This window comes from Elgaria multicarinata, chromosome 11 (assembly GCF_023053635.1).
Source record: "Elgaria multicarinata webbii isolate HBS135686 ecotype San Diego chromosome 11, rElgMul1.1.pri, whole genome shotgun sequence".
NCBI classification, from domain to species: Eukaryota; Metazoa; Chordata; class Lepidosauria; order Squamata; family Anguidae; genus Elgaria; species Elgaria multicarinata.
The window spans coordinates 25208770-25227431 of NC_086181.1; the positions used below are offsets into that span (position 1 = coordinate 25208770).

General features: G+C 42.1%; 1 protein-coding gene across 1 annotated transcript; it reads right to left on the reverse strand.

Moving 5' to 3' along the window:
* Window positions 1-4323: 4323 nt before the first annotated feature.
* On the reverse strand, window positions 4324-15792 carry LOC134405551 (vomeronasal type-2 receptor 26-like). Its single transcript, XM_063136794.1, has 7 exons — window positions 15578-15792; window positions 14962-15253; window positions 14746-14846; window positions 12479-13178; window positions 11840-12067; window positions 7027-7153; window positions 4324-5222 (listed from the first exon to the last, which is right to left on the reverse strand). Exons 1-7 carry the CDS (start codon window positions 15790-15792, stop codon window positions 4324-4326), a joined length of 2562 nt encoding a protein of 853 aa, XP_062992864.1.
* Window positions 15793-18662: the final 2870 nt, after the last annotated feature.

Below are 18662 nucleotides of genomic sequence, written 5' to 3' on the forward strand. Positions count from 1 at the left end.
CCCTTTGAAAAAGGTATTTTTCCCGCCGATTTTTTAAAAACTTCTAGCGCGCGACCCGTACGATGCAGAAAGTTGAGAGTAGTCTCAAAATGACCCCCATCCACGACTCTCTGTGCACAAGAATTTTCAGAATGATAGCTTAAACCCCCCCCCAGTTATCCCCGATTCTTTCCCTCAATGCAATCCTATGGGCGAAAAGCCGAAAACGCCTTTTGAGCCGCACGGTTGACCCGATTTTCACAAAAATATAGCACGCAACACAGGCAACGCAGAGAGGTGAGAGTGGTCTCAAAATGACCCCCATCCACGACTCTCTGAGCACAAGAATTTTCAGAATGATAGCTTAACCCCCCCCCCCCAGTTATCCCCGATTCTTTCCCTCAATGCAATCCTATGGGCGAAAAGCCGAAAACGCCGTTTGAGCCACGCGGTTGACCCGATTTTCACAAAAATATAGCACGCGACCCAGACAACGCAGAGAGGTGAGAGTGGTCTCAAAATGACCCCCATCCACGACTCTCTGTGCACAAGAATTTTCAGAATGATAGCTTAAACCCCCCCCCAGTTATCCCCGATTCTTTCCCTCAATGCAATCCTATGGGCGAAAAGCCGAAAACGCCTTTTGAGCCGCACGGTTGACCCGATTTTCACAAAAATATAGCACGCAACACAGGCAACGCAGAGAGGTGAGAGTGGTCTCAAAATGACCCCCATCCACGACTCTCTGAGCACAAGAATTTTCAGAATGATAGCTTAACCCCCCCCCCCAGTTATCCCCGATTCTTTCCCTCAATGCAATCCTATGGGCGAAAAGCCGAAAACGCCGTTTGAGCCACGCGGTTGACCCGATTTTCACAAAAATATAGCACGCGACCCAGACAACACAGAGAGGTGAGAGTGGTCTCAAAATGACCCCCATCCACGACTCTCTGAGCACAATAATTTCTAGAACGATAGCTTCAAAAACAACCTAGTTATGCGCGATTATTTGCTGCAATGCAATCCTATGGCGAAATGTTTTCAAGATGGCGACCGGAGCGCTCCGCCTGAACTAGGAGCTCCGAAAAATGGGTGCTTCTCTTCGCCTTGCTTCTAGGGGGTCCGCAGTCCGCTCCTACTCCGCCTCTGGGTAAGGCGGAGCAGGCCAATCCGCTACTGCTTCTACGCTCCTAATCAGAGCGGATCACACCCCTAGTATATGTGTCCCATTCTTAACAGGCTGTTATTTTTTATTATTGGAACTGCAGTTCCACAAGGGACTTTGACAAGCAGTGACTTTAATTACAGTCCTTTCGCTAATTAAAAGGAAGACAATTTCCTGAATTCAGATTCCCTGTGCAATTGCAGAAGAAAGCATTTTTGTGCATTTTCTGAATTTTCTATTCCACTTAGCTGGATGTGGAGGGATATTTACTTGAGAAGAGGTTATTTAAAGTTTATTCCTTATGCTGTGAAATTCTTAATAAGGTTCCTTGAGGGAACCAAACTAGCAAACCATCAGTAGCACACTGTGATGAGTTTGCATGACACTTTGAACATAAAGTCGCTCAGATTTGTCATGAATTGAACACCATGCTTAATGCAGTTCCACTAGTAGAGGCGTTCAGAGCGCCATCTGGCCTTGTGTTATTGGATTACTTTCAGCTATTGAGGCCTGAGGATGTGGACATGGTGCTTGGCCAAGTCCAGTTGACCTTCTGTATGCTTGATCCCTGTCCTTCATAACTCATGACATCAAATAAGGAGGGAATTGATGATTGGGTCCAGGAGGTTGTAAATTCCTCCCTGAGGTGGGGTGTTCTTTAATGCAGAACTGTCACTTCAGGAGCAGGTGAACTCAGTGGCAAAGAGCACCTTTTATTATCTTAGGCTGATATTCCAACTGCACCCTTAACCGGATAGAGTTAGCCTAGCTGCAGTTACAAAGGTTATCCATTCTCTGATAACCTCTAGTCTGGATTACTGCAATGTATTATACATGGGGCTGCCTTTGAAAACCATCCAGAAACTTCAACTGGTACAAAACAGGGCAGCATGTTTATTAACAGGGACTGGCCAACGAGACCACACCATACCAGTCCTTTTCCAGCTTCATTGGTTGCCAGTCTAGATCTGGGCCCGATTCAAAGTGCTGGAATTATCATTCAAAGCCCTAAATGGCTTGGGGCCAGGTTATCTGAAGGAACACCTCCTCCCATATGTACCTGCCCAGACCCTAAGATCATCCTCAGTGGTTATTCTCTGTGAGCCTCTGCCAAAGGAAGTGAGTCATGTGGCTACCAGGAGGAGGGCCTTCTCTACAGTGGAATGAGCTCCCTAGAGAGGTTTTCCTGGCACCTATGTTATACTCTTTTTGGTGCTAGATGAAGACCTTTTTATTTTCCCAGCATTTTAACAGTTTATCATCTTAGTTTTTTTTTTAAGAAATTACTATTTTAAATCTGTATTCTCTGCATTGCTGCTCAGTTTTATCCTGGTTGTGCTTTTACATTGTACTGTTGTACTGTGTTTTTATACTTTTGTTTGTCTTCATGGTTTTAATTTTGGTGAACAGCCCAAAGAGCTTCAGCTATTGGGTGGTATAGAAATGTAATAAATAAATAAATAATACCAAAGAGCTTTGTGTATGAAATTTTCTCTAATTGCGGCCATTAGTTCTCTTGACAATTGTGTGTGTACATGTGTGTACACAAGCAATGTGTGTTGTCACCCTACCAGGTGTAAACCTACCAGGTCTTGTTCATGCAAATGTGTCTTTGGAGCAGGGAAGAAGTATTTTTGGGAGCTTCATGCCATGTGAAGCCAAGCTCTTATTCCCAGGAGATAATATGAGAAGGTTCAGGCAACATTAGCACTTGGTTGACATGTTTACATATACAGGTTGACATGTTTACATAAATATATTCACAAGGATTGCTCTAAACTTTGTTACCAACAGCTGACACTGGAACTCTTCACCTTTGAAAGTGAGGGCAGCTCTTACTTAGGTTGACTTTCCTTTGGAAGGAGAGTTCACAAAAGACTTACATATTTATCTAATATTTGTTTTCATTTACAGTTATACAAGGTGGAGCCACACAGACGAACACTCCTATAAAGAGTAGTTCCACTAAATAACATTGGATTCCCCCAAAGATTCTTTCAAGGGATCCAAGTTACTCTTCCCTTTCAACATTATGACAAATTACACTTCCTTTGTACAAGGGGTGAGGAACGTGAGTTGAGGCTGAATGAATTCCCACACACAGAGAGAGCCTTCCATGGTCTGGATGATATTGGAGGGCATGACTCCTAACATTAGGGTTTGTCTATGCTACTGATGTCATCCCATCTTTGGCTGAGTACCAGGCAGTGATGAACTCCACTCCAACACTGATATTGCACTTCCTCACTGAACTCCACTCTACAGCCAACATTTGGGGTGGGGATTGGCTTTGCTGCACACAGACTATTTTAACTGGGAAAAGCTCATAAACAATTAAGCCTCCCCAAATGAAGAAACAGCTTGAGCACTCCAGCTAAATCCTTGACCAGGGATGCTTAGTCAATTTACCCAATGGGGAGAGGTGTAACATGGGTGAATTTACCCAATGGGGAGAGGTGTAACATTGCATTGTGCAATGCCTCAGGGCTGCTTCAGGCTGCTTTAGCCCAATTTGGGACAGTGGTGAGCTGCTACCCCTACACACCAAGAGGCTAGCTGGTAGTCCATTGGACTCCCCACTCATCCTCTGTACCTCTCCCTTTTCCTCTCTCCCTCCCCAGTTGTCCACAGAACTTGATTAGAGCCACCAGTTTAAAGTGATTTATTGGTTTTAAGAAGATCAGTTGAAAAAGAAACTAAAGGATCATCTACACCAAGCAGGATATTCCACTATGAAAGTGGTATGAAAGTGGTATATAAAAGGCAGGAAAGCAGGAAGTGCACTGACAACTATTAGAACCCACTGACACATACCATATACCACTTTCATACTGCTTTCATAGTGGAATATCCTGCTTGGTGTAGATGAGCCCTAAGTATAACAAGTAAAGGAGGGGTATTTGTGTCCTGCTTGTGGGCTGCTGGTAAAAGGCTGGATGGCCACTGTGTGAACAGAATGCTGGACTAGATGGACCCTTGGTCTGATCCATCATGGCGTCTCATATGTTCTTATACATGTGGTTTCCCTGATTCAATAAGAAATTGGTTTGCTTTTTCAATTGAAGGTTTCAAAATAGGCAGAATTACTTGCGTTGTCAGAAGATATATATAAGGTATAGGTTGAGAAGAAAACTTGAAAAAATATCTCTAGAATAAAAAGCATAACAAAGAACAGTCATTTAAATTCTTCTTATTAGTTGGTTCCTGTTGTTCAGCTTTGGTCTCAAAACAAGAATGAAACATTTGGGAGAAAAGATGCAACCGAGGAGTCCAGAGCTGGAGGCTAAGATAGAGAAGATCTCCACAGCAACTATGTATTTTCCCTTGGAGCTCAGATAACCTGGAACAAAGGAAAACCAAACACCACAAAATACTACCATGCTGAATGTGATAAATTTGGCTTCATTGAAACTATCCGGCAGCTTCCTGGCAAGAAAAGCTACTATGAAACACAGAATTGAAAGGAAGCCCATATAGCCCAGGGCAGAGTAAAACATAGCCACAGATCCTTCATTACACTCCAATACTATTTCTCCAGTCACTGAGTGCATGTCGACATCTGGGTATGGGGGAGATGTTGACAACCATACAATACAAATGCCTACTTGGAGAAGGGAGCAGAAAAGAACAATGGAATTGGCCAGTGTTTTCCCCAACCATTTCCTCATCTTGGATCCTGGTTTGGTGGCCATGAAAGCCAGAACCACTGTAATGGTTTTTGCCAGCACACAAGAAACAGCCACTGAGAAAATTATGCCAAAAGCAGTCTGTCGGAGTAGACATGTCACTTTGTGAGGGCGGCCAATAAACAGCAACGTGCAAAGGAAGCAGAGCAGGAGGGAGATGAGGAGAATATAGGTAAGATCCCGGTTGTTGGCTTTAACAATGGGAGTGTTGTGGTGCTTCATAAATGTTCCCAACACCAATAAAGTGGTGATACAAAAGAAAAGAGTGACACCGGCTAAACCCATCCCCAAATGTTCTTGATATGACAAGAAGCTTATGTCCTTGGGGATACAGAAATCCCGAGTGTTGCTTGGATAGTCTTCATCTGAGCATTTCTTGCAATCATCCACATCTGAAAAAGAATGCATGTGGTTTCATATCTGAACATGCATAAAAACAACATGCTGTAACTGTTCCTTTCAGAAATAAAATTTTGAAGAAATTCTCCTTAGTTGTGAGATGGCTGAGGAGTGTGTTTCAATGTTTTCCCTTTCATTGTACAATCACCCCTCTGGTGGACCACAATCTCCCTAGCTGCCCACACTTCAAGTCACTCACAGCAGAAGGGATCATGACTTCACCTCCCATGGGGTATTTGCAGATCAGGAAGGATGGACTGCCAGGGAGGCTCTAGAGTGCTGGAGCAACATTTAACAAAAAGAAAACACACGCAACACTCTGGGCCACCTTGCAAACTCAAATAGGTAAACTCAAAAACACAACCAAAAGACATTCTTAAGTGTCCTGAGAATGGAGGCATGAAAACAGAACCATTCATCCTTGAGGGAGAATACATCTGGGAGATTTCTCAACATCACTATTTGAAGGGGTAAAGAAAGCCCCCATCCATATGACAACGGGATTGCTCCTAATTAAATATAAACCTGAATTTTCGTTGATTCGAATCTAGGTAAAGAGTGTCACACTGCAGCAGCTACAGCAAATTATTTCCTGGATTTTTTTATAGTGCAGTTTTAAATGCACACATGCTCTTATACATATATACGATGCTACGGAGGAGAGATGATGTAAGCTATACATTTTACCTGCGGAGCTCCGCAGGTTCATATAACAGACAAACTACGAGGAAGGGGAGAACGAGGCAGCAGGGGTGCATGCCCGTTCCCCCCTCTTTGTTTTAATAAGCTTTCTCTGTGTAGCTCTGCAGAATCAGAGAATTCAAACTAAAAATGGTGCGAAGGAACAAGGCAGCTGATAGGTAAGAAATTGGGAAAATGGCCAATCACATGTCCTACCCTCAAAGCTCTGCCCACACGTCAAAATGTGAATTAACTCCCCCAAATACACATAACCATAACACGTGATCCAAAAATTGTGGTAAATAGCAAATGCAAATATGCACATTATCACATTTTAAACCCGGTGCTATGGTGAATGGACAGCTGTTTCTTGTGTCCTTAAACGCAAATATGTGCATTTAGGTCGGGTCAAACAAGCCATATTGACAAGCCCCAAGTTTGAGAATCTCTTTGCACAGGAGTTAACCCTCATTTTTGAGAGCTGTCTTCCTTTTTTTAGATACTAGCTTAACTGTCCTTCATTGTGGCCATTCAACATGCATTTTAAATTTAATTGAAGGAGTAAAGCAAGCCCCCATCCATACGACAACGGGTATGTCCTTTTTCTTCTTCTGCCCCATATGCCTGGAACGCTCTCCCAGAACATTTGCAAACTACATGTTCAATCACAGTTTTTAAAGCACAGTTAAAAACTTTTCTTTTTTCTAAAGCGTTTAAAACTTGATTTTGGTCTTTTATACTGTTAGTTTTACTCCACCCTGTGCCTGTTTGGTGCATTCCCTTCCCCTTCTTATTGTTTTATTATGATTCTATTAGAATGTAAGCCTATGCAGCAGGGGTTTGCTATTTAATTGTTTTACTCTGTACAGCACCATGTACACTGATGGTGCTATATAAATAAATAAATAAATAAATAAATAACTGAATGTGTTTAGAATAACAGGGGACAAATTATCCCGCCTTCTCTCTCTCTCTCAAACACACACACACACACACACCAGCAACTGCCTCTCAGTCCTTATTTACATATTCTATATCCATATTGCTCTGGATTACAAGCATTCTGGGTTTGTTTATTTGTTTGTTTGTTTTAAATCTGAACAGTATATTTCTTACCCTCTTGGTCTGAAAACTTCCCGTCTGGACATGGGATGCAATCATAGCAGCAAAATGGCTCTCCCTCTTTCACTTTTTTGCTAGAACCAGGATGACAACTCTCACTACATACAGAAAAAGGTTGTACCTAATCCATAAATGAAAAAGGGTAATTATAATCTTCAAAAGAATAATCTTGGAATCCTTAATATTACAGGGCCTTTCCACATTCCCTCCCCCCCCCATAATGTGTGAACAGGCACAGAAGAGAGCACTTGATATGGAACAGCCCATTGCTAATTTTCATTCTTATAGAGAGCCATTGGAGCCCATGTTAACACTTAGTCTGATGAATCACATAACACAATTATAACTAGACTTCACACTGTCTGAGATTTAACAATGATAAATTCGACAGCAACTTCAGAATGTGGTGTTGTTTCTATTCTTCTTTAGAAAACTATTGTATGTGGGACTGGAATATTCAAAATACAGCCACACTGCATTCCTCTCTTACTTTGCATTGAATGATAGGGTTGAGGATTAGGTAGGGAAATAATAAACTGGATTGCTTCAAAAAAAGCTCATTTACTCCAATGCAAAAACTTATTTTCTTGCCGTAATGTTTTCCCAGCCAAATTATATTCCAGGATACAAATGCCAAAGATGTAGGAGGGATTTCATGGCTTGAGCCAGTAGACACCACGTTCTGGAGTTGCTGTCCAATGATTAGAGGTCACTCACCTAAGATAATCAGGGTTGAAAAGATAATTGTATTTGAATTTCAACAGTTTTATTATTAGCAAAGCACAGGGAAGAGGGGGAGAAGAAGGGGAAAAATTACAAAACATCACATACTTGACTAATAATATAATACACTACCTCTAATAAAAACACATATACGAAACATATAAGGCCATATTCCATTTGAGGCAATCTTCAGGTCAGACATAGGTTTTCAATTACTACCCTTTAGCCAGCTCAGTGTTATGTAAAAACCACAGATCATATACAGAATCCACAAACAAATAGATCATTATTTTGCAACTCTTGTATATTCTCCAACAAAGGTTTCCAGTACAGTACAAATGAGGTTGTTGATTTTTCCCTCACTAATGCTGTAAGTTTCGCCATCTCTGCCAACTCCAAAACCTTGAGCAGCCATTCCTCTGTTAATGGTATTTGTGTCTTTTTCCAGTATTGTGCGTACAACAGTCTGGCAGCTGTTGTCGTAAACAGAAACAACAGTCCTCCTTTTTTCTTTAAGTTGATCATCCATAGGTCCCAATAAAAATGCTTCTGTTTTCATTTGTATATTTATCTTTTTAAGAATTTGCATTGGTAAGTGAATCTGAGTCCAGAAAGATTTTGCTTTTTTATATGACCACCACATATGGTAAAAGGTTCCTTCTTGTTATTCACATTTCCAACAGTCACCCAGACAAACCCTGTATATTTTTGCTAGTTTTGGAGGAGACATATACCATCTATTCAGCATCTTATAAAAACTCTCCTTAAGTCTGGTACTTAACGTATATTTTAAAGATTTTACCCACATATTTTTCCATATTTCCATTGGTACCTTATACCCAAAGTTTTGATCCCATTTTATCATACATTCCTTTATTTGTTCATTCTCTGTCTCAAGCTTTAACAATAGCTTATAATTGTATTGACCTTATTTACTATGTATGACGGCTTTTATGTCTGTCAAAATTCACCTGAGATAATCTGATTTGAAAAGACAACTGTATTGACTTTCTTCATTATTTATATGACCTCATTTATCATTATTAAATCTCAGAAAGTGTTAGAACAATTCTTGTGAACTTCATAATTACACTTTGATTTACACTAGCACTATTAATTGTGTATGCGACTGTATTATAATTTCTGCAGTCTTTTGTTGTGTCCTGAGATTTCTGTTGAGGGTTTTGTGTTGAGAGTTTCTGGTGAGGGTTTCCCTCCCCGTCTCTTACTTAGTTTCAGCTTCCATAGGGCCTTTTCAGTTCAGGAATTGCAGGCATCCTGGGAGACTATAGAGCAATGCAGAGATGTGTAACAGAAATAAAAATACAGACAGTATCCTCGGCCACCTTATCATGATTTGGTAAGGGGGGGAACCCACCAAGATACATTTAGAACCTGAGAATGAGGCAGGAAAATGGAAGCCTCTTCCATGTGAAACACAACTTTTCAGGAATTTGAAGGGCAGGCTTTGACACAGTGACAGGCTTTGCCCCCTCCCCAGCCCAGCCCAGCCCCCAACCACACATCTGCTACAGGAGTGGTGTTGTCTAGGGATGTGCTCCGCTCCGATTAGGAGCGTAGAAGCAGTAGCGGATTGGCCTGCTCCGCCTTACCCAGAGGCGGAGTAGGAGCGGACCGCGGACCCCCTAGAAGCAAGGCGAAGAGAAGCGCCCATTTTTCGGAGCTCCAAGTTCAGGCGGAGCGCTCCGGTCGCCATCTTGAAAACATTTCACCATAGGATTGCATTGCGGCAAATAATCGCGCATAACTACGTTGTTTTTGAAGCTATCATTCTGAAAATTCTTGTGCACAGAGAGTCGTCGATGGGGGTCATTTTGAGACCACTCTCACCTCTCTGCGTTGTCTGGGTCGCATGCTATATTTTTGTGAAAATCGGGTCAACCGCGCGGCTCAAACTGCGTTTTCGGCTTTTCGCCCATAGGATTGCATTGAGGGAAAGAATTGGGGATAACTGGGGGGGGGGTTTAAGCTATCATTCTGAAAATTCTTGTGCACAGAGAGTCGTGGATGGGGGTCATTTTGAGACTACTCTCAACTTTCTGCATCGTACGGGTCGCGCGCTAGAAGTTTTTAAAAAATCGGCGGGAAAAATACCTTTTTCAAAGGGCTGAGGGGCAGAGTCAGCTCCCGGTCATGATGATCCCAAAGTTGGAGGAGGGCATAGGCAAAACAGGTAACTTGGGATTCTGGGAAACTTCTCTTTCTTCATCTGAACGGGCTTTTCCCCGTGTTTTTTAACACAGTAGCCCCACCAAATGCACAAACACAACCTGAAATCATATACTAAGCCAAGAATAAGAGATAGAAACACAGCACTGCTCCCCACCCTAACCTTGGTGAACATCTGAATCGATGTGGTGCAAGGGGATGAGCTCCCCTAGGGCATCTCATCGTGGACGTGCCCCCACTCTCTCCTGCACTGGAAGGCCATTAGAGCCTTCCAAAGAGAGTAAAACGGTGGAGCAATGCCTATCATGAGTTGAAGTGAATGGTCACTTTTCAGTGGTGGAGCAATGCCTGTTATGAGTCGAAGTGAGCGTTTTACTTCTTCTCAGAGCTGTTGGTGGCTGTCAGTGTCTTGAACTGGCAGCTACTTCCCCCTCCCCCGGGCACGTCCCCCTATTGCTGGTAAAAGACAGATATAGCCTTTTTAAAAAAATTCTTCTTGCTGTTTATTGAGCAACACTGCTGCTTTTAATTCCACCCCTCCTTTGTTTATTGATTGATTTATTCCATTTTATATGCATTACTGGCTTATCCTTGGCTCACTTCCTTATGCCCCCAGAAATGCCAGCTGCATGCCTGCCTGCCTTCCCTCCCTCCTCCCCTGCCCACCTCGCAGGGATGTTGTGTGTGGGGTGCCCGATTTTCAAAAATTCGCCAAAAATCAGGGGATGATGGGATTGCTTTGAAACTTGGCGTGCGTGTGTATATCCCCATGAGGTGTCATGGTGCCAAACATGAGGTTTCTAACTTGAACAGAAAAAAGTTGTATAATTTTTTAGCTTTCAATGCAAGCCTATGGGGGGGGAAACGGAGCTCCGGATCCTGATCCGGAGCTCCGGGTGGAGCGGAGCGGAAGTGGGCAGAGCGGGGGCGGGGCGGAGCGGCCCGATCCGGAAAATGGCAGATCTGCAAGTGAAGCGGAGCGGGGGGTCCGTGCACACCCCTAGTGTTGTCAGCACTTTCATTATGTTTTTAGTATGTTTTTAAAGGAAATTTTAACACTGTATACTATGTTTTTAATTGATATTTTATGTGTTTTAAATTTATTGTTCTTCCTCACCTTGATCAAAATGGAGATGCGGGTAAGAAATATTATTATTATTATTATTATTATTATTATTATTATTATTATTATTATTATTATTGAAAAGGTGTAGCCAGAATCACCCCTCAGAAAGACCTTAGGGAAGGTGCTGAAGCCTGAAGAATAACTAGAGCTGATCCCCTGCCATGCCCTGGAATGATGCTAGATATATGGGGTATTGTGGAAGATGCAAAATGGTAGCCACACTGCCAACACAGTTGACGCTATTGCCACTTCCAGTGGCAGTGCAAAAACAACAACAACAATGCAGAAAATAACCATAGCAGCAAACCCCAAAGCCCTTAGGTTGTTCTACCACCCTTGCTGATGCCTAGCTATGAGAAATTGTTGGAGAATTTCTCCTCCCTCTGGAGAAATTTGTTGAAATTGCCTACTAATAGGGTGGAGAATTTTGAGAGGCCACTTGTGCACAGCTCTACACTTGCTTCAATTTTATACTTGGAAACCGGCGTAATGGCAGTTAAATCTACCATTGTCACTAGAGCAGTTAATTATTGGCTCAAGATTTTTCCCACTCTGTATTAACCATACTACCTAAACTGTGACTTTTGGAGAAATTAAAAATACATTATCTATGCATCATACTTCAACGAAACTGATTTTACATAGTTGCATAGGGAGTCAGAGGTCAATTAAAATTAAATGTCTTCAGAAATTGTTGTAAATTCCTGAAGAGAGCTTTGACAGTTAGACAGTATAAATAGTGTAAAAAAGAAAGAAAGAACATCCTACTTGGTTAAACCAATGGTGCCATGTTATGGCATCTTCATTGATGCTGAATATTTGGCTTGGAATGCTCTGCGGAGACACACGTCCAACTTGTATGCAATTAATGGAGTTATTTGAGGAAACAATCCAGTTGATTACATCAAATCCAGCAACTAACTCCCCATTCTGGTCAAAGGACACCTCATCTCCTGCATTGTTGTTAAATGACACACCTTTCAGAAAGTGATGGAGCTAGATTGAAAAGGGAAAGGGAAAGGGAAAGGTTTTGAAAATACTGCTGTTAGGAGGAAAAGTAAATTAGGCATAGGGTTTTTTTGAGTGGGAGAAAATGGTCTCACTCTTACTTAAATATAAAAGGATGGGATATTAGATTAATCAGGAAAAGTTCAATAGTGTTGGTCAATCATATTGATAGTTTAAAGACAACAAAGAGGAAAGAAAGAAGGCTGTCTTCCTGGTTTTGACATATGCAAAGAAAGGAAGATGGAAAATATCAGGAAAAGATGGTGGGTGGTCAATTTCCTACACAGATCATAATTTCTTGTAATGCCCAATATGTGATTCATTGCCCCATGAAAATATTTAGCCTATTACCTCCAACCACAATGGTTGATTCTGAAGCTTTGATCTCCCTCCATGTACCATCACTGTGTTTTTGAGTCTAGATGCGAACAGGGTATCTAATGCATAGCCCAAGGCATAGACGGCATTGTAGATGCTGTAGCTGTGTCCCGTCATGCTCATTTCAAAAAATGGTGCTGGGAGATTTTCCAGCTTCTCCTCTCCAGTGCAAATATCCCCGTTCTCCACATTGCCCAGAACTGTATTTGGGAACACACAGTCAAAGGCCTGTTTCCAGAAGTCCTTGATAAAACCATCTCCTTTTGTGCTGAAAGGGTTTGTGTTCTCAAGAAAAGATTTGAATCCTGGCGGGTCATTGGAGTGAAGTGTGAAAGCAAGAGCACCATGGAATAGTTCTGTGTCCCAATCCCTTTGATACAAAAATGAAACAAGCTCCATCTGGGCTGTGATTATCAACACTTTGCCTTTTGGTTTATTTAACACTTCCTCTAGTCCTGATAGATATGGAAACCATCTCAGAAACACGATGGAATTAGAGCCTCCATACACTACCAGTGCAATCGCATTGCTACCCATGACTTGATCATATATTTTTATACCCTGCTGTAGCATCTCCTGAAATTTATCATCAAAACTGTATTTGGGGATTCTTTCTATGAAGGCAAAACAGACACCATTCTGGGAAAACTCTGAAAACACACTTTGCACAAATCTTTCTCCATTGTCATCATTCATAATAAGCACCCCAATCCAAATCCACCTGAAATGCAGAAGTAAAGAGAGAATCCCCTTGTATTGCAGGGCTTCCTGAGGGACCATTTGGTAGAATGGAAGTCCTGGAGTTTTGTGGTTCATTATTGGAGAGGTGCCATATATGAGCTAAAAAGAGATAGGTGAGGAAAGACATAATGAAGTTTCATATATTCATAGCAATTCTTACAGGATTCATGTGAAATAAGTGAATGTTATTGCTCCCATGCTACAGTTCCAGAGGAGGTACTAAGAGGGCACCTAAATGGGTTGATCTCTTAGGGAAGAACTTCAAGGGAAGGGGGAAGATACATTGCAATTGTAATCTGCTTTGTCTCGCTTGTCTTTCTGAACACTGCTCTTGCCATGTGTGAACAGTGTGTCTTCCCAAATTATATTGCTCTAATGTTTTCTCCCTCCCTCCCACCTTCACACACAAAGAAGCAAAGTCTCATACAGCTATCCTATAATGGATTTTTCTTCACTTGACATATTTAAAAAAAGTCTATATGTTGAAAAGAACGTCCTTTGATTGATCTATAATTGGAGGTTGAAAGTACCATTTGTATTTATTGTATATTGGAATTTGCATTTATTTATTAACATTTTTTTATTCAATAACCAAAAAAATAAAATAAAAAAAACCTTTCAGTTTGACATGTTGTGTTAGGCACTTTCCAAGTTCAGCCAAGCCCCTGCTGGATGAAACCTGCATAAGGTGTGGTATCTTATGCAGTGCTTAGCTCCAGCTTTACCACTGCCTTGAAGCTGGATGGCTCTCAGTGGTGCACTAAAGACCCAGATTTGTCTGTTGCTGTAATAGACACTTTGGGCTCTTCTACACCAAGCAGGATATTCCTCTATGAAAGCAGGATGAAAGTGGTTCATAAAAGGCAAGCGCCTCACCACTGCTTTATAGTGGTAATGAAGTGCACTGACAACTGTTGGGGCCCATGACACCTCTACACTAAACAGGATATAACACTATGAAAGTGGGATGAAAACAGTATATGGTATGTGTCAATGGGCCCCAACAGTTGTCAGTGCACTTCTGTAGCGTTATATAAAGCAGTAGTGTGGCTCCTGCCTTTTGTTTCCCGTTTTCATAGTGGAATATCCTTCTTGGTGTAGATAAGCCAATAGTTAAAATATGCACTGTTAAAAGAAATGCTTTGTTTTATTTCTCATAAATTTCCCACAAATGACCTTCTTTGGAGAATCCAGGTTCTGGTATTTTTAGAGAGGGAGAAAAGTGTCTCACTATCCACGCTCTCCATGCATAATTTTATATACCTCTATCATGTTTCCCCTCATTTGTATTTTCTCTAAGTTAAATCATTGTCCCAAGCATTGTAACCTTTCCTAATAGGTGAGTTGGTCTAGCTCCTTGCTCATTTTAGTTGCCCTTTTCTGCATGTTGTCAACACCTACAAAATCTTTTTCCCCCCTTTTTTTACTGTAGATGTGGTAACCAGAACTGTATGCAGTATTCCAAGTGTGGTCACCCATTAGATTCGCACAAGGGCAGTCTGATACTGGCAGTTTTGTTTCCGGGTCATTTGTTAATTGTGTCTAACTTGGAATTGGCCCCTTTCACAGCAGCTACTGTGAAAGGGGCAAATTGATATTTGATATTTTCATCAATCTGTCCACCAAAAAACCCTGTCCCAAACTTCATCTCCCAGAACAGAGATTGAGAGATTTAGTACGTTGGATTTTCCCCATACTGTGCACACACACAAACACACACACATACACACACATACACACACACACACACAGAGGAGTCCTACCTGTGGAATCTTATAGATATCCAACATAGTTGCCACATGAAGGGAGACTTGGGAGTCTAGTCCCCCAATTACAGCTATGAGGCTATGTTGGATGTTACATATGTAGTTGGGGTTCAATCTCTCAAGTGCTGATATAAGTAGCATTGTGGCATGATAGGTCTTCCTTGCATTGTAATAGCTATCGTAGATGTGGAAGCCCAAGGTGAGATTGGGTAAGATCTGAGGGTTTTCATTGATTTCCTTCACTGCAAATTCCAGGGCCAGGATGTGCTGGTAAGCCTTAGACACAACACTAGAAAGACAAATGTGTCTTGTATCAGTAGTATATTTCACACTTGTTATAATTTTTGCCACCATGTTCCATGACATTTTCATAATTCTATATTATGTATATAGTATAATCTTTAATTCTTTTGTAGTACAAAACAGGCTTAAAAGTAAATGTATCCCACATGGTCTTTTTTCTCTCTAGCTTGAAGAGAAGAGATTCTTCTATTTTTCAGCATTCCCTTAATTATACTAATGAGCCACATTTTTTTAAGGCTGCAGCTGTACGACTGTCCATTCTCATGACAGAAATGCATGGAAATAAAAACAAACAAAAAGTAGTCCTTACATAAAGTCTTCATGCAATGCTGGAGGGGGGTCTTCAGTGAAGTCGATTGGACTGGAGATGAAGCCACCATGAGAAGTGATGCCACCAATGATGAGGTCTCCTGGTTGATGATAGGTGTGCAGTGGATGGTGTGGATTGTAGACACTGCATTTCACAATGTGAGCTATGCTTAACTGGGGAGTAAACAGTACCACAAGCAAGATCTCTGAAACCATCATCCTCAGTAAAATGGCAATTATTAAGTCTAATCAAAGATCTTGTTGGTTTCCTGTACTTCTCTGTCACTGTAGTCACCTTTCTTAAAAAACCCTTGATTTCAGTAGTATTGTCTCCTGAAACCTGGAATATCCAAGATGAGAAGATGAGATCTATGCCTGTTACAACTCCCTCTCCCAAGCAGTAAATAGAACTACACACGCACACGCACACACACACAAACACACACACACACACTCCTCCACAGTTTCCACTATTAGTTTTTCTAAGGGTCACTGAAATTCCACTGAGGTTTTGAGAAGCAGCAGAATTAATTGCTATCTAATTATTGAAGTTGGGGATTCCCAATGGAATTGTTAAAGAAAACTTGTTTGCCACATTTTAAGAATTTTTTTCTTCTTCTTCTCACTTAGATATGAAAAGTAAGTAGGGCTTGGAATTATCTGAAGTTAGAAAGGGGGGACCAGAAATAACAGGTGTAAACCGCCCAGAATGCTTCAGCTATGGGGCGGTATATAAATGTAAATAATAATAATAATAATAATAATAATAATAATAATAATAATAATAATAATAATAATAATAATAGATTTACATGTGTAACCACCAACAAAAAGTTGGGGGAGTGAGTGTTGGGGCTCATCTACACCAAGCAGGATATTCCACTATGAAAGTGGTTTATGGTAGGGGTGTGCACGGACCCCCTGCTCCACTTCACTTCCAGATCCGTGATTTTCGGATTGGCCCCACTTCGCTCCGCCCCGCTCCGTCCATGTCCGCTCCGCTCCGCTGCGGAGCTGCGGATTCGGATTGGAGCTCCGTTTCCCCCCCCCCATAGGCTTGCATTAAGCTAAAATCATCCCCTGATTTTTGGGGAATTTATGAAAATCCAACACCCCATTCACACCCCTTTCGATAGCTCCGTCAATTTGCACGTTAGAAACCTCTAACTCACCACCATGATAGCTTATCCAGGGATACACACGCACGCCCCAACTCAAGGCAGTCCCATCATCCCCTGTTTTTTGGCGGGGCTTAAACCTGCAGATATCTCAATGGGGCCATTTCAAAGGAAATCCCAACATGCCATGAATTGGGGAGTATGAATCTTCTTCCACACTTGAAAAATGGATTTGGAACTTCCAAAACTCCAAGTGAGCGCAGGAAGGACTTCTCCCCTGAGTCAAAGCCAGACACACGCAACATCCCTGCGAGGCGGGCATGGGAGGAGAGAGGGAAGGCAGGCAGGCAGGCAGCAGACATTTCTGGGGGCATAAGGAAGTGAGCCAAGAATAAGCCAGTAATGCATATAAAATGGAATAAATAAATAAATAAACAAAGGAGGGGTGGAATTAAAAGCAGCAGTGTTGCTGAATAAACAACAAGAAGAACTTTTTTAAAAAGGCTATATCTGTCGTTTACCAGCAATAGGGGGACGTGCCCAGGGGAGGGGGAAGCAGCAGCTGCCAATTTGACTGGTCAACCAGTCTTTTAAGAAGCAAGGCTGTCAGTTCAACTCATGAAAGCCATTGCTCCACCACGAGAGCTCTGAAAAGTGGAACTCTCACTTCAACTCATGATAGGCATTGCTCCACCAGGTTACTCTCTTTGGAAGGCTCTGATGGCCTTCCAAGTACAGGAGAGAGTGAGGGCATGGCCACATGGGATGCCCTAGGGGAGCTCATCCCCTTGCACCACATCTTTTCAGTTGTTCCCCAAAGTTAGGGTGGGTAGCAGTGCTGTGTTTCTATCTCTTATTATTGGCTTAGTATATGATTTCACAGGTTGTGTTTGTGCATTTGGTGGTGCTACTCTTTTAAAAAACACTGGGAAAAGTCCATTCAGACTAAGAAAGAGAAGTTCCCAGAATCCCAAGTTACCCGTTTTGCCTATCCCCTCCTCCAACTTTGGGATCATGTGATCATGACCAGGAGTTGACTCTGCCCCTCAACCCTTTGAAAAAGGTATTTCCCGCCGTTTCTTTAAAAAATTCTAGCGCGCGACCCGCACCACGCAGAGAGCTGAGAGTTGTCTCAAAATGACCCCCATCCACGACTCTTCAAGCACAAGAATTTTTAGAAAGATAGCTTCAAAAACAACACAGTTATCCCCCTTTCTTTTCCGCAATGCAATCCTATGGGCGAAATGTTTCAAGATGGCGATAGAAGCGGAACGCGGAAACCGGAGCGCTCCGAAAATGGGCGCTTCTCTTCACCTTGCTTCTAGGGGTCCGCGGTCCGCTTCTACTCCGCCTCTGGGCAAGGCGGAGCAGGCCAATTCGCTCTTGCTTCTGCGCTTCTAATCGGAGCGGAGCACATGCCTAGTTTATGGTACGTGCCAATGGGCCCCAACAGTTGTCAGTGCACTTCAATACCGCTATAAAGCAGTAGTGTGGCTCCTGCCTTTTATATCCCACTTTCATAGTCGAATGTCCTGCTTGTGGTTTCCACTTCATTACATGCCGTGGGTACATTTTGTGTCACCTGAGGTGACGAAGGGGTTATGGTAGTGTTATGTGTTTCTCTTCCCCTCTACAGGTTTCTTTAACCTCTCCGACTCCTGGATTAAATACATCACTGCAGTCGCTGGAGGTGTGGGTTTTCTACATGAAGCTTTTAACCTGCATCTTTACTTCTGCTTCCAGATTCTTTGTGGCATTCAGATCAGTTCATTTACACATCTTCCCCCCTTTCCGTGTGTGTGTTTGTGTGTGGTGGGGGAGCACATATTTGACAATTTGCAAGTATTTTCAGTGGAGCCTGCTCGATCCTGCACTCACATTTAGAGCTATGAATGGATCAGATTCACACTTTTTGTCGGCAAAAACAAAATTCTCATATATCCCCTAGTGTATAGAGAGTGAAGATAG

What these genes read in the sequence shown, in the direction of transcription:
- LOC134405551 (XM_063136794.1), bottom strand. Translation starts at nt 15,792, where the DNA reads ATGGTTTCAGAGATCTTGCTTGTGGTACTGTTTACTCCCCAGTTAAGC. An exon ending in GCATTGCATGAAGACTTTAT is followed by an intron (nt 15,254 to 15,577) that starts GTAAGGACTACT and finishes TTGTCTTTCTAG; the next exon opens with TGTTGTGTCTAAGGCTTACC. An exon ending in ATATCTATAAGATTCCACAG is followed by an intron (nt 14,847 to 14,961) that starts GTAGGACTCCTC and finishes CTGTTCTGGGAG; the next exon opens with ATGAAGTTTGGGACAGGGTT.